Source organism: Cryptomeria japonica, unplaced genomic scaffold, assembly GCF_030272615.1.
Source record: "Cryptomeria japonica unplaced genomic scaffold, Sugi_1.0 HiC_scaffold_328, whole genome shotgun sequence".
In the NCBI taxonomy this organism is placed as follows: domain Eukaryota; kingdom Viridiplantae; phylum Streptophyta; class Pinopsida; order Cupressales; family Cupressaceae; genus Cryptomeria; species Cryptomeria japonica.
The window spans coordinates 1,914-18,599 of NW_026729150.1; the positions used below are offsets into that span (position 1 = coordinate 1,914).

At 34.1% G+C, this 16,686-nt stretch overlaps 1 protein-coding gene across 1 annotated transcript; it reads right to left on the reverse strand.

Annotated features, from left to right (window-relative positions):
• Window positions 1-14,040: 14,040 nt before the first annotated feature.
• LOC131075500 (L-type lectin-domain containing receptor kinase IX.1-like) lies at window positions 14,041-16,237 on the reverse strand. Its single transcript, XM_058012343.2, has one exon. The coding sequence runs from the start codon at window positions 16,153-16,155 to the stop codon at window positions 14,041-14,043; it is 2,115 nt and encodes a 704-aa protein (XP_057868326.2). The 5' UTR covers window positions 16,156-16,237.
• Window positions 16,238-16,686: the final 449 nt, after the last annotated feature.

The following is a 16,686-nucleotide window of genomic DNA, read 5'->3' on the forward strand; positions in this document are numbered from 1 at the left end:
GCGATCGAATCGTCATCAATCCTTGTCCTTGTTAGCCTTGTCATTTTGCGATCGATTCGCCATTGATCTTTGTCCTTGTCAATCTTGTCATTTTGCGATTGATTCATCATCGATCCTTGTCCTTTTCAATCCTGTCAATTTGGATCGATTAGTCATTGTTCCTCGTCAATTGGCACCTATCAATTTGATCTCCTTGTCAATCTTGGTCAATTTGTCATTGATTTTTGTCAATCAATCTCAATCATTTATCAACATTGGTCCTTTGTCAATTAGAATCATGATTGAACCTTCATTAATTTCTTGTTGTCTTAACCTAATTCCTTGTCCTCTTATTTCTAGGGTTTTATGATTTGTTCATTTAATCCTTTTCTTCTTCTTCGTGGGTTAAATAAATCTATTTATTTAGTTGTAGGTCTCTTTCATGAATTAATTAATGGATGAAAACCTATTAATTAATTCACCTAATTTCTATTTCATCTTTTTCCTGAATTTTCTAATTTGCTAATTTCTCCTAATTCCTAATTTCTATTTCTCCTATGTTCTTTAATTTTTCTAATATTTCCCCTAATTTCATTCCCTCATTTTCTCCTATGTTTATGCTTCCATTTGTTGCAATCATGGAGGCTATTTTCTCTCTTCCCTTTTGTCATGGGAATGGCATTTTAATCTTGTCATAATTTGTCATAATTTTTGTCAATCAATCTTGCATGTCAATCTTGTCATAATTTGTGCATAATTTGTCATTCTTGATTTGAATTTCCTTTTGAATCTCTTCATGCTAATCTTGTCCTCTCTCCAATTTGTCTATACATTGGATGATTTTCTTCAATGAAAAAAAGAAACCACACTTCTAGTATCCTTATGCTACAATTTTCATCTTGTCAATCTTGCTTACTTTCATACTTGCATTTTGCACTTGTAGGTGAGATCCACAAAAAAAGTAATTTGAAGGAGAAAGAAGGACAATGGAGGAACAATGAAGGAGATACATGCTTTGGTTTGCATTTTATTTTAGTATTTCATCTTCATGCCTTTATTGAATGTTTTTAGGATTTCTTATCATTGCAATCTAGTTTTGTGGTTGAGCTAGTTTAATATTGCTTTGATGCATTCCATTTTCCTATCTACAAATACAACTAATAAATAAGATTAGAATAAATAAATATACATAAAACAAATATAAAAAACCCAAAAAAAAACAATATTTAGAAATATATATTTTCCTTTTAATAATACAGTTAATGATAAAATTAGAATAAATAAATATATAGAAAAAAATAATTAAAAACATAGAAAATAATAATAATGCATACAATATATATTTAATTATAATGTCACCCTAATTCATTTGTTAGAACTAAATAATACTAATTTATCTTTTCTTACATTCTTTTTGGGGTGTACCATTAATGCCTTCATTTTATTATTTTAATTAAATACTCCAAAGCTTTTAAAGTTCTATTAAATGTTTTTATCTATGGAGAGCTTTAAAATTTCTATCAAATGTTTTTATCTATGGACTATCTTAAGTAAGCCTCTAATGAAAGGAGTGGTGACAACAAGGGTCCATATATTCCAAACCCTTTGCTACGAATCCCTCAGAATTTTAATGATCCAGTGAACTCCTCAAAAGTGGGTTAGATTTCTCAATGAAACTCTCGAGGTGGGATAGGCAGAATAGTTTTTAAAAGTTGGATTATCCTAAGTGGACTTATAACAAGAAGATAAAGGAATGTTAATGGATTACTGAGAGGGGAAGTGAATCAATGGTAACAAAAACTTTAACTTTCTAAATCAACAAAGCTTTAATAATACTAATAAAAAACTATGAGGAGTGGTCCCATAATACTAGGTTACATTTCTTGGCCAAACTTGACATTGAAATCAACATTTTGCATCAAACCTTTACCTCCTAAAACCTATAGTAGCTAAACCATTAAGAATTTGAAGATGAAGTAAACTATTAATTTCTGAGATTTTTCATATAGATTCTAAATATTTTTTTTTTTTTAAATAATGAGAAATTAACTGCCCATATTGTTATGTAAATTTTAATAACTCAATATTCATAGTAATCAACATTTTTCGGAAGTGACATTTATTTGGTAATGCATTTGGAGTTTGGCATGTGTTGATTAGTTACAGGTACTCATGGATACATGGAAACGATAGATGGTGTTGGTTTGGAATGGATAATAGGTCCAACTAAGAGGCATTCATCTGTGATAACATAGTTAGCATTTAGAAGTGAAGAAAGTGTATGATACAGGGTACTGTGAAGACTTGCTTGCAGGTTCTTTGTATACAGTTAGTATTGTGACTGCCTTTGGTACAAAGGTCTGTTTACTTCTATGTAATGTTGAAAGAAGGATCTTTTTCAATTCTGACATTACCTGTGTAGTGGGAGTTTCTTGGTGTGCATGTGTTTATGCACTTGAAGAATGAGACTGTAAGTAACAGGTTGTCTATGTGAATGTTTTGAAATTCATCTTGGTATACCATGAAGGTATGCATAGTTGGATGTAATAGCACTTGTTGTGGGTGCTATTCTAGCTATGATTGTGACTAATGCTGGCACATTTGAGTAGCCTTGGGAATGTGAGTTTTTGTGTTCTGGAAGTCAGAGTTAAGTTTTTCTCAGTAGATAGCTTCTATTTGTGTCTCATGGCAGTGGCATGATAGAAGGTGGGAGTATCTATGAATGAGATGATACTTCTCTACATGTGTCTCAGTGATACACAAAGTAAACTATATTTCCTGGTGGTTTGTGATCGAATGGTATATCAGCATTGATGGGCTTTTTGAGTCCATGGTTCTCAGTGAAATCTGTAAGTCTTCAGTATGGCAGACAGGTCTAGTAGATTCCTTGGCAAGTGGGAGATTGTTGGGAATGTGCCTCAAATTCTCCTAAATAGGTTCGGGTTGATCGGAGTAGCCTACACCGATGGAGCAGCAGAGTGTTACCTTCTTGGATGTTGAACCCTTTCTGATCAGTGTGACTTAGGCCGATCGGGACAACTCTAGCCGATGAACTTGCCTTCAAGGATTCGGTATCGGCTATTGGGAGAGGTTGTTGTTTGTTACACCGATGTCCCGATGGGTTAGCTATCTTCTAGCTGGAATGCTTCACATATCGGAATAGCATGTTTGAAGTCAGCCCAATGACCCGACGAAGTCCAGGGTAACTTCGGCTATTGGAATGACTTGTACAGTGATTTGCCGATGATCCGATGAAGTCGCCTTTTGGCATTCGGGTCGCATATTGGCTATTGGGTTGACCTTCTGAATGTCATGTCGATGTCTCAATGAGATCACTCTACCTAGTCTCAGAGTGTTTCTCTTATCGACATAGTGTCATTCTTTATGTTCCGATGACCCGATGAAATCATCCTATCAGGTTGGAAATGCAGATTGGGATAATAGCTTTGGACTTGATCTGATGAGCCGATGAGTCAATGCTCTTGGTATTAGCGACCGGGGTAGTAGCTATGTTCCTGTTTTGATGTTTCGATGGAGATCTCTCCTTATCATAGGCTATTGGAGTTTCTTTTGGAAAGCTGTGCTGATACCCAATGGAGTCACCTTAGGCAGTTGGGCTTGTCATCAGCTATCGAAGGTTCCAGTTTGGAGCTATTCTGATACTTGATGAAGTTGCCTTCGACAATCGGGTAGCATCGGCTATTGGGTTGACAAGCTGAAGGCTCGTCCAGTATTGTTTGAGGATTGGAGTAACTATTGAGTGATGTTTTCGATGGGCCGATGAGGTCGCCTTCAGTGTTCAGAGATCAAGATAGCTTGGAACCAGTCTCACCGATGGCCCAATAGAGTCATCAAAGATTGGAATGACTTGTGGAGTGATATACTGATGAGGTGACTCATGTGCGGTCCACTCTGGTTATTGGGAGATTGGGTCTACCTGTTGGAGGTTATCCCGATGACCTGATGGAGTAGCTTTTGATGATCGGGATTACTTGTTCATTGTTTGGCTAGAGACCCGATGGTTTGGTGTTGGCATCCTCAGAGTGATTAGGGATCGGGGACATAGCAGGAAGGTTGTGTCGATGACCTGATGGAGTCACCTTTGGCAATCAGGTATCATTGGGTGATCAGCTCTACTGGTTGAAAGTTATACCCATGGCCGATGGAGCGGAGACCGACTGCGGGAGCAAGGTCAAACTGAGATCCAAAAGGTGAACACTCAGACACTAAGGAAGAGACTGTCAGTGTATATGAATACTAACCGACCCGACTTCCTAATGCATGTGGGATATTGTGTTTCTCACAAATGTAGACCAATGGTTATACTTCCTAGTGGTTGGAGCGACTAACTATCAGAGTGGCCAAAGGAAACTGAAACACAGCTGGATGAATGGAAGATCATTGGATTCCATAATGGTTATGCCAAATCAACACATTGTAATCTTGGCTGTTACATATGTGCTACCTAAGATGTAATCAAAGTGTGAAGTCATGGGGCTGGCACAGGCCATGTTACACAGTGAAGAGGTTGCAGAGGCTGAATAGTGGCTTATCAAGAGCAGAACGAAGTGACTACGAAGGGATGTAGTAAGACTACATGTTGTAGTTTTGGCATGTCTATAGTCTAGTATGTTCTGCATGTTGTGATAGTAGAGTTCTGAGAACAGAGTCCAAAAAAGAAGATCTGTTAACTTTACTGTAATCTTGTTGTTTACTAAATAAACTGATCTCTTTTTGGTGGTAGGTTTTTTACTCGTAAGGATTTTCCCACATATATCTGATGTGTTTCTTTGGTATGTAATGTCTGGTTAATCCTAATCTTCTATTTGTGTTTATCTTAATGTATTGCAAAAGAAATTAAAATACTTCCTTGCCTGCACATCCCCTTAGAATTGACGTTAGGAGAGCGTTTTCTGTGCACTGCTTTCCTTACAACATTTGGCGCTTGCAAAATGAAAAACTGACTTTTCACATTTGGCGATCACCAAATTTGGCACACGCCAAATGTGAAAATTTTAAAATTTTGAATTTGGCAAGCGCCATATTTGGCGCTCGCCAAATGTTTTGTATAGGAAAATACCAATCCTTTGGGTTGGTTTTTCCTTCGGCATCCAACCTGAAGGTTTGGACGACCTTTTCATGCCAATGACGTATTTTTATGAAAAGGTAAAAAGTGACACCTTTTTGGTACCACAACTTTGTGCACTTACCCTTGAGTCAAACAATTGTAGATTTTTTGAGGGGGAATTGGGAATTTTCTTAGAAATGATCTGTCCCTCAGAAGCCACCCTCTACTCTAACCTCTTGTACACCCTTCATCATCTTATGCTTCACCATTTGCTTGCATAAAAGATCGAGAAAGTACATTTCAAGGATAGACTATGAAAAGGACCAAAAGATTTCTATATGGCCTTCAAGTTCGATGACTCATAGGGACAGTGGGAGCATGGTGATGATTAATGTGTTAGGGAAAACAATCCCCAAAACTAGATAGAGGTACAGTGTCATTATCTATGTAGAAAATTATCTTGAATGTTTTTTGTTCTATTGTTAATAGCTAGCACGAATCCCTCCCTATGTGTGGATCAGTTGAAGTTTTTTGTTTTTCTACATTCGAGTCTAGGTTTCCTTGAAATCTTGAATATTATATATGTTATTTCTCTACACATTGAGCATGGCTTTCTATTGTTTCCAATTTTTTGGTTCTTTGAATTAGTTAAGTATTTGATTCTGCCATACCATTCTGTATGAAATATGTGTATGTGTTGGTTGAAAATTGAGCCATGTTCTCTACTTCCTCCATTTTGTGGGTTTTTGGTTAGGTGTCTAGCTAAGTAGATAGGGTTCCTAGATGGAGCAATGCTCTCTATTTTTTTTCTCCTTTCCTTTGGTCTACTATATCATGGTCTTCTCTACTATGATGTATGTATTTTTAAAATTAATATAATGGTATCCGCTTGCACTTTGCCCCAAGAAAAACAAAACTTCTCATGTAGAAAGAATTCTAGTCCACCATTTCCATATCCACAATGGTGTTAGAATCTTGTGCTTCCTCTTCAGCATTAGCACCAAACACAACATTAAGGCTAAATGCATGACCATTCTTTGTAAAACCAGTCCTAGTAGAATTTTCTTCATGTCCACGAATGAAAATAACCTCTAGCACAAAGTCCCCATCATGAGGAGTAGTATCCTCCTGGTGACCATGAATGTTGTCATATGCTCTTGCCACATTGTCAACTCCTCTTTCCTTGTTGAGTGGGTGGTTGTTTGATGTACCTTGTAGTTGAGAATTATTCAATCGAGTCTCTACCTCCTCATAAAATAGGTTATAGGGACGAGTTGGGGAATGGCATTTGTGGTGATGAGGAGGAACAATGCTTCATATTTATCAAAAATATGATTACACAAGCATTTACCCAACTCCCTTTTATTAGTTGAGATGACATCTATGAGAAGCATGTCATCTTTGGAATTAAGGGACCGTTTGAGAGCAGTATAAACACAAAGAAAACTAGAGTCTTTGGCAAGGTATTTTTGACAAAATAGGCCACCCACTAAAGCTTTGCCCTAATGGAGATCATAACCCTTAATAGAAGAATCTAGGGTGCTATGGAGGCAATTCCTTAGATAATTTGTAGCTAGATCAAAAACTATAGAAAATGATTGCATGAGGTCCAAAGTATTTGAAATAAACATACTGACCACTTGAGTGGGGTAAACCAAAACATAAGTAGGCACCCAATAGGTTAACCCCAATAACTATTCTGATAGCATGGTCAACACAGTGACATAAAGGGAAAAGACTTTTCTAATCTTTACCTTTGTGTATTCTCCTGACTCTAGAACTTGTTGATTGAGGATGGGAAAACTGACACACTTGTTGATGGGGGGATATCCATAATGCAGAGGAGCAAGTGAGACCTAAAAAATACTTGAGGGCAAAGACAAATGCTTCACAAATCAAACCCCAAAAGTAGTGTAGGGAAATGTATTGGGAAGTAAAGACGTTGTCGCCCTATATAGCACCACAAACAAACCCACATCATTTGAATGTAGGGTGACAAGATATCATTTTGAAAGAGGAGTATGCAAGCCTGATATGAACCACCTCAAAGATAGCAACACAAATTTTGAATCCATATTACACACCCTTACTTATTTTAATAATATCTTGAAAATAACTTTATTAATATAAATTTATTTTCAAGATATCTTGAAAATAAATTTATTTCAACATATTTTTGCCATAAGTAAGGGTGTGTAATATGGATTCAAAATTATAAATTCAAATGTTTGGTTGAGCTCCTATATTAATGCTATTATTAATGGGAGAACTTAAAGTGTTGTTACTATTAAAAGAATAATAATAATAATATAATAGCCTTTATAATAATGATATTACAACTAGAAATGAAAATAAATTTAGTTATAAATATATTTCTATCAAATATTAGTAAGTTCGATCTTGACATAGTGTATGGAATAAAATTGATAGATTGTAATGAAAATTGTGGGCATGAAGTAAAACTTTAAGTTGCATTTTGAATAATTAATTACATATAACAATTTTGTGAGATTGTTATCATCATGAAATGTACTTTATCTTGGTATGGGAAAATTACAATCATGCAATGCTAATAATGTACTCTAGGATTAAATATAGAAAAGTAATATAGGTGCTCTTTTGATACTTGTTATGATGTTTACACATCATCATGATGATCTTCTTAATGGGGTCAAAAGAAGAATAAAAATTATTTGAGTTTTCATGTTGTTAAATGTTTGGGCATGGCATTCCCATAATGTACTATTGTAGTTATGATTGTTATACATTTATGCTTAGATGATTTATGTGCTTACATTCTTATTATTAATTATTTTATTGCATGGTTGTGATTATGATTTTGTTATGATACTATTTATTTACAATAAACTATTATATGCTCTTATTCACCACTCATATATGTGAGAAGATCTTTCCTCGCTCAATTGCACCATATAAAGGCAATCGAATGAAAGGGAGAATAATAGATCATCAATGCTCTATTTTTTACATTTGATTTATCTTGTTAGTTACAAGATACTCATGATATTTTTATTCTTGTTTTGTATAAATTCATAGGATAACATCTCCAATATAAGCACCCTCAATGGTAATAAAAATCATGAAAAGAAGTGATAGAAAAAAATTATGTAAGTTGAAATCCCTTATGTTTTTTGTACTACCAAGACCTCTATGTACACAAACTTGGTTGTCAAAATTGCAAACATACATCACTCTCATCCCTATGGAGGAAGAAGATTTTAATACCTTTAACCATTCTTTCTAGATCAAACAGCAATTTTTTTTTCTTTTATTTTTAAGCAATGTTAACAAAATTAGTTTGAGACAATATTTTTACTAAATTGAGGGCATAAGGTTCATGAGGCATTCTCATATTACTCATCTAAGCCTAATAAAATGATTAGTTATTACACTTAGTTGAAATATATGTCTTTCTGGACCTCCAGTCTAAAGAAAGGTTCATATTATCCCAAGGTGAAATGTTACATTACGTATTCAATTCTAAATGGCACTTGTAATAGTAATATAAGATAGCAATTCCATAGAAAGCAAACTAGATTAAATTTAAGATAATAAAACTAGGTTTACGTTACCAAAAGTGTAGTTTTGATAAATAGATTTAACTATTAATTTTCAAAACAAATTAAATAAACTATCCAAATTTTACTAAAATAAATAAACCATAAATTAAAAAATACATAATTAGTAAGCAAATATTTTTTTCTAAAATATTTTTTTCTTAATTTAGCATTGATGCACACACAATTCTCATACTCAACTATCATTTACTTTAATCAAATCAATTTATGCTTATTTATATAAATTTATTTGTTTAGCATAGATGAAAATAGGAAAATACTCCCAATAAAATATTTTTTTATAATTTTCTAAAGAACTTTTATTGTAAAATAATTTATATTTTCAATAAATTAGAAAAAATTAATAATTTTTTAAATTGTATGATATTATTAAATATTAAATTTTGAAAAATAAAAAATAAAAAATAGTATAATACAATATAAAAATTAAAAATGATTCTATTTATTAATTACAAATAAATAAAAAATTCTAATTTTAACAAATTCAAATTTAAAAAAAAAAACACATTAAACTAAAACAGCATGTAACAATTATTTAAAAAAAAAGAAATTAATTTAAAATAACAGTAATTTTTCCTTCCTAAACAAGATAGAATGCCAAAAAAGACATAAAATTAAATTTGAAATATTAACAAATAAAGAGGGAATTACGTAGGAGCTACCTGATTTCAAATGTGGGTCCCCTTTCGCTTACTTCGGACAAGAGGGCACCATTTGTGCGGGAAGGACAAGAAAATGGGAGGGAATGGAAGGGAATGGGACATTGGGAGGGCCTTGATTTTTTACCGTAAAAAATCTAACGGAAAAAATAAAAAAATCGATGAAATGCTGAAAGCAAAAATTGGTGGAGAGACTTTTCTCCCGCGAGACATTAGACTTCAAATGGGAGGTTCTTCCAATATAATAGCCTATCGGCTAAATATATAAATTATCGTTTTTAATAAATTATTATCTCACATTCTAATTCACGTAAGTTATAAGAATGGTCTATATTTATTTGACAAAATTTTTAAATGTTAAAGAAGCAACACATAACAAAGAAATGTTAAATAATCACACCTTTCAGAGAATATTTTTCACAAAATATTTCTTGAAGAATTGAATTACCATATATATATATATAGAGAGAGAGAGAGAGAGAGAGAGAGAGAGAGAGAGAGAGAGAGAGAGAGAGAGAGAGAGAGAGAGAGAGAGAGAGAGAGAGAGAGAGAGAGAGAGTATTATTCACATTTCATTCCCATTTTGAAATTACATAAATTATTTTATATTAAAAGATAACCTCATAATACAACATCACTAGAGAAGTGCTCTAAATCCTTTATTCATTAACTGAAGCAATAACATGAAAGGAAAATGGCATGACTCTCCACCCAACCATAGGATTGGTATTCAAATCCACCCTTAGCAAGAGATAGAATACATAGCAAGAAAATCAACCCAGAACATACACTTTACCACATCACATTTTAAGCATTTCTTCACAAGAAACATAAAAAAATAACTCACCAAAATCACTAAGGAACTCTATGTGGAGTCCCTTATACTATTAGGGGCTATCAACCATATAGGGTTAAAGAATAATAATAAATTTATTTCCTCAACTTCTTCCATACTTTCCAACCTTCATCAACCCTACAATTGTGCAAAAATGGAAATTCTACAAATTACCTCATTCCTCCATCACAACAATATTGGATACTCATATCCATAATAAGTAAAGCATAGAGAACTCTCACCCTTAAGATAAATTAGGGTACTCTTAGCCATAACAACAAATACTTATGTGCACACTCCTAGCTAAACCGCATCACATGGAGGACCAAATCTCTCCCAAGGGCAGTCTACACCCACACATATTTGAACACTTTTAAAATAATTTGCAACAATTCTATATGATTTAGACATAATACCAATCACAAATTCTTTAGATAAATATAAAAAATAAGCAATAGCCTTTTTTCTTCAAAACAACATTCAAATGATTTCTAAACAAATGGTTTGATTCCCTACTTTAACAAGAAATCCAAGAAAATGTAAAATTTATGGAGAATCCCTTCCAATATTTATCCTTACTATCTTCTTCCCCACCACTTTCCTCAAAACCTTCTTCCAAAACCTCTCACCAAAACTAGAAGCTCAAAAAAAAAGCAGATGACAAAAGACCCTCTCGACAAACAAGAATGGAAATAAAATAAGAAAGAGAGAGAAACTCTCACATATAACTTCTCAACCAATCATTGTCATCACTTTTGGGTAAGAGAATTTTTAGGACACTAAAAAATTGAATAAATAGATGTATTATACTCCAAAAGACCCCCAAAATCCTTATCTAACACCTGGGGTCACTATTAGAACATAAAACTTGGTATTATACACCCATCAAAGTAAAATGGATAATTATGACCAACATCACTTAAAAACTATTACACTTACACCACTCAAAACATAAATGCACATGAAATTATAAATAATTTGGTTATGTATTCCTCCTCTCTTTCCCTTGGCAAAATTTAGCTATTAATTTAACAACCAATGTCAATATTGTATGACGAATAGATAAATTAATATATGAAGAACTTAACATGTATTAAAAAATTTATCTAAAAATTCATCTTTATGGAGAACAATATGTATACAAAATCCATCCATTACTACATAAGGGCTAAATAGAAATAAACATTCACAAGTGACCATAAATAAGCTATTAGTGATTATAATCAATCTAACATAAATAAGTTGTTAGAAAATTCATAAATAAGCTATTAGTGATCATAATAAATCTAACATATAAACTAGATTCACTAGAAAAAATTGCACAATATAGAACAATATCACAACATCCCAGATATTAATACATCTTCAAATCATTGGCAATTTTAAGCTTAACATAAATCATGAAGCAACAATCACAAAGACATGAATGAATGGAAATTCCATAGGGATCACACATGGAGCGGTCTCACAAATATGACATTCAATTCACTCCGTTGCACCTAGAGGGTGTTGCCTATAAATCTAGCATTGTGGATTGGTCATTTAGGGGCATGACCTTCTGCAGACATTTTATTATTTTAGTGAGATAATTATGGACAATTTAAATAATAAAAAATTAGGATAAATATTTCAAAGAACCCATGCAAATCAAATAATAATATATTGTGAAATAATATGTCTCTTAGTCTGAATAAAATGAAATTATGATATCCATTTTATTTTTGAGGAATGAGTTATCTTCTAATCATTGAGGGTTTGCGTGAACCCCTCAAAATAATTAAATTTCATCGCTCTATATAAATAAATAAGAACTCCAACACTTGAACCATTAGTTCTTAAGCCTTCACCCCTATAGACTAAAAATGCCTTTGGATATCTTTATATAAATTAGGATATCTCTCAATGTTAGGATATCTCTATTAAATTAATGTACAAACCTATATATTAGGATATTTCTCACATACTATAAAATTTAATAGGAAGCATATAAAATATATGTATTAGAGAACCTTCTTAAAACTCAAATATTGTTTGATATTAAGTGGTATCACTTAATATTAGATTCTTAAATAATTTTTGGTTCTCCTATTTTTTTGATCGGTAAGGGGCTGAAGCCATTAATGTGTTTGACTACATCTATGAACCATTGAGGTCACATTTTTGAGGGACCTCATCCTTAGAGATGTTTTTTTGCCATTGCCTATGCATGGCACGCCACCTTATCACTCTGTTGCACACACATGACAACTCACCCTTATATCTCCTCTACCTCACGCAAGTGAAACCTTATCTCTCTATCACCACATGCAGGTGTCACCTTATTTCTCCATCACCACATGCAGACATCTTCCTATCTCTCCATGGTGACAATGCCCTCTCCTTATAACTCATCTATCGCATGCTGCTTATGCCAATGGTTACCTCCACGCAATTGTCTGTTTCTCCATGTTGTCAACATGTGCCTACAAGATGGAATGCACAAGTTTTGAACTTGTGATCACCCTATAAAAAAGTCTCATGACTTATTGTCACACTACAGGGTCATCCCCTAGTTCTCCATTATTTTAACAAAGAGAGACCACTTGAAAAAAAAATATCTAGTACAATTTCTTTCTTTTTGATATCCTCAAAAGCTAGATAATTATCTTCTTGAAGTTTTCATCTTTCTTTCTTGTGAAAATAACTCAACCATATTGTTTGATAGTTATAGATAGACTATCACTAAAATTTATTATTTTATAAAATTATTTCTTGTTTAATAATATAAATTGAGTGATTATGAGGAAGTTACTTGTATGTTCACATTGTTTTTCATTAAAAAGGATCTTATAAAAGTACTAGATGTTTTGTTTTTCTTTGTCATTAATTTTCATTAATATTTTGGATCATATTTTATCATTCATTAATTAGAATGAGTTCAAAAATAACAAAAAGGTTATGATTTTTTAAAAATAATTTAGATCATATTTCAATTTTTTTTATTGACATCAAAATAACTAATAAAAAGATTTAAATTTGTTGACAAAAATCAAACCGTCAAATAGTTCCTATATATTCTTGAAATAAAGCTTATAAGTTGTGATAATATTCAAATAGTTAATAAACTTTTCGTAGCGTATTTTTCACAATTTTGTTGTGTCAAACTAAATCCACCTAAATCTATTACATGTGGTTAAGAGAAAATAAAATTGTGTAGAATAATCTACATATTGGAAGCTAGAGATATAAGTAAAAAATTTATATGCTTTCACAAAGATTTCTTAAAAAAACTTTAAATTCTAGAATAAATAATGAGATTGTAAAAAATGGAATGTTTTAGATTTCATATTATTTTAGATTTTTTAAAATAAAATAAATACAAATAAATAAATGTTCAATATATTAGATTTCAACGATATTCATTATGTCATATACTTTATTTTATTTTATATTATGTTGTTTGTTTCTTACTATTCTATGAAAAAATTCAACAACATCTAATTGCATCCAATAATTACTTGACCATTAAACTAAGTTCTCCTCGACAATTATCTAGAATGTTTTAAACATTAAAAGTACGAATTAAATCCAAAAATATAACACTTTAATTTTAAAATAAATAATTAAAATATGAAAAATACAACATTCTAAATTTTACATTGTTATAAATATTATGAAGAAAATAAAACACTAAATAATACATTGACTTATACATAATACAACTCGTTCCTTAAACTATATAACCCATTCTTATCCTATTTTACTATTTGTCGCCTGTCTTACTTTCTTAAAGCCCTTTTCTTTTATAGATTTTTTAACATACACAAAAACCAAGAGCAACCAATTTAGATGGATGGTTAACCAAAAGAAACTCAATCCAAATGATTCCTATTACCAGCTCCAAAAAACCCTAGCCAAATGTTACATGGACATGAATTCAGCGCGTGGACCATTTCCAATCGAGGGGTGATGTTCTGAATGGTATAAAAGAGGCATGGACATGACTTCGGTGCGCGAACCAGTAGAAGGAGAAGAAACTGATACAGATGATACAGATGTACCTGTAATGCCGGATGAGGTCGACGTCATAGAAGTTCCATACCCGGTCGGCATCGACGACGAGTGAAGGATGGCACTGTCATATACAGCTACAGGCAAATTCAGAGGAATATTTGGCAACTGGGCTTCAAATTTCAAAATCTTTACCACCTCTTTCATTTTAGGTCTCGCTTTTGGATCAGGATGAGAACACAACAATCCCAGCAACAGCAGCCGCTCCATTTCCTTGCCTTTGAAATTCCCTTCCAATTTTTTATCTGCTGAATCCAAGAGCCTCCCCTGGCTATACAAATTCCAAACCCATTCGACCAGTCTTTTATCCAAGCTCCGATCCACCGGTCGCCTCCCACAGGCGATTTCTAAAGTGACGGCTCCAAAGCTGAACACATCAGATTCTGTACTGGCCTTTCCCGTATATACACATTCGGGTGCCAGGTACCCATATGTCCCCGCCACCACGGTCGTATGAGAGGCTGCATGATCGCGTCCCACCAGTCTAGCCAGGCCAAAATCTCCCAGCTTTGCGTTGAAATCAGAATCCAACAACACATTACTTGCCTTCACGTCTCTGTGCACAACACGCTGTTCCCAATCCTCGTGAAGGTAAACAAGAGCAGACGCTATATCACATGCAATGCTGTACCTTCGATCCCAATCCATGACAACCTTTTGCTCTTCGAATAAATAGTTATCCAGACTTCCATTCGGCAGGAATTCGTACACCAAAAGAAATTCGCCCTTTTGGTGGCACCACCCCAAGAGCTGTACAAGGTTACGATGTCTCAGCTTGCTAATTATGGTCACCTCTGTAATATATTCTTTCCTTCCTTGTTTCGAACCCTCGGATATTCTCTTTACAGCCACGGACTCATTTGTGGAAGGCAAAATGCCTTTATACACGCCTCCAAACCCTCCTTCACCAAGCTTCTCGTCGTCGCTGAAGTTTCTGGTGGCAGCACTGAGCTCAGCATATGAAAACTTGCGGGGGCCTTGAGCAAACCATTCGTCCAGCTCCACGTCGCTTTCTTCTCTACCCTCGTCACCGGACATTCTTTTTCTGCGATACCAGCTTACGCCAACGAATATGAAACAGCAAAGGACAAACAAGCTGGCAAAGACTGAAATCAAAACAACTCTTACGGAACCTTCATTTCCAGTGGAGATTTCCCAAGAGTATTTAGACGAGAAATTCCAAGAGTAAATTGTGTGGGTTTCGCTTGCCGATCCAGTGGAAGCTGAAAGCCCAACTTTGACGTTCTCCGGTACAAACTTGCTGAGATCTATTTTATACGACAAGATTGGGGTTCCTGGTTTAGAGATGTTACTGGTATTACCAGAGGGGTTATATAAAAGAAATACCTGGATCTGCTTTGCTCCGCCATCGTAATCCACCCATGCGTCCCATTTGTTCTCGTTCGAGAGAGTCTCGCTGGCAAGCCAATTGCCTGTAGTTTGGTTCAGTGAAACGGTCTCATTAGAATCTGCTGAATTGACGTCGATTCCCACATGGTTGTCATCCGGGTCGAAATTGTTCTTGTATGTGTCGAACTCAACAGCAACTATCTGATTAGATGAATTTCCGTCGATTATCCGGTTAAACAGGCCTAGCCACTTCCCAGACGAGTTGACAGGCGGTTCAGCGTCGAAGGGGGCTATGAAAAAAGTGATTCCATCCCCGCCAGAACTGTGTCGCTGAATGCGGAACTGAAAATGTGAAGTGAAATTTGCCAGCGCCTGAGAAGAGCTATCCCACATAGGAATCGGCTCATTGTAAGTGGCCCAACCAATACTCGAACCCAGGTTACTCTTGTATTCATTTTTGGTGAGATCTATCGCACCGTCTTTAAAAACAGTGTCGTTGTACTTTACTAAATTGTCTTGAGGAGGAAAAGTAAAGTTGACAGTTCCTGCCTGTGCGACAAAAATCGAAGCAAAGACAACAACGAAGCACAGAGGGTGAAGAGAAATCAGAGCCATGAGTACCCTGGCAGTATGTGTGCCGAGACTGAGAGAGACTTAAGGCAGAACGTATATAAAAAAGTAATCAGGCTTGACCGGGTCATAGTCGACAACAAAACGCTTCGTCACTTCATTGCAGGCACAGTTGTAGATCCGCAAAATGGGGGTAAACGCAGAATTTTCCTCCCTAATCCGCGTTCAAAGGATCACAAATATAGAAGTGGCCAGTCAAAATAGGCAACTACCACGGATATATAAAAATCAAATTGATTACTATATAGAAATCAGACACAATCAAATTGATTAGTATGTAGAAATCAGAATGCATTATTTACCATATTTATTATTCAATTTTTAAAATAGAATAAATCAGAGTACAACTTTATTTTTAGCAACAAAAGAAAACATCAAACAAAAAGTTGTCTGAGACTAGCAGACACAATCAGACACAATCAAATTGATTACTGTGTAGAAATTAGAATTTATCATTCACCATCTTTATTATTCAATTTAAAAAATAGAATAAATCAGAATACAACTTTTTATTTA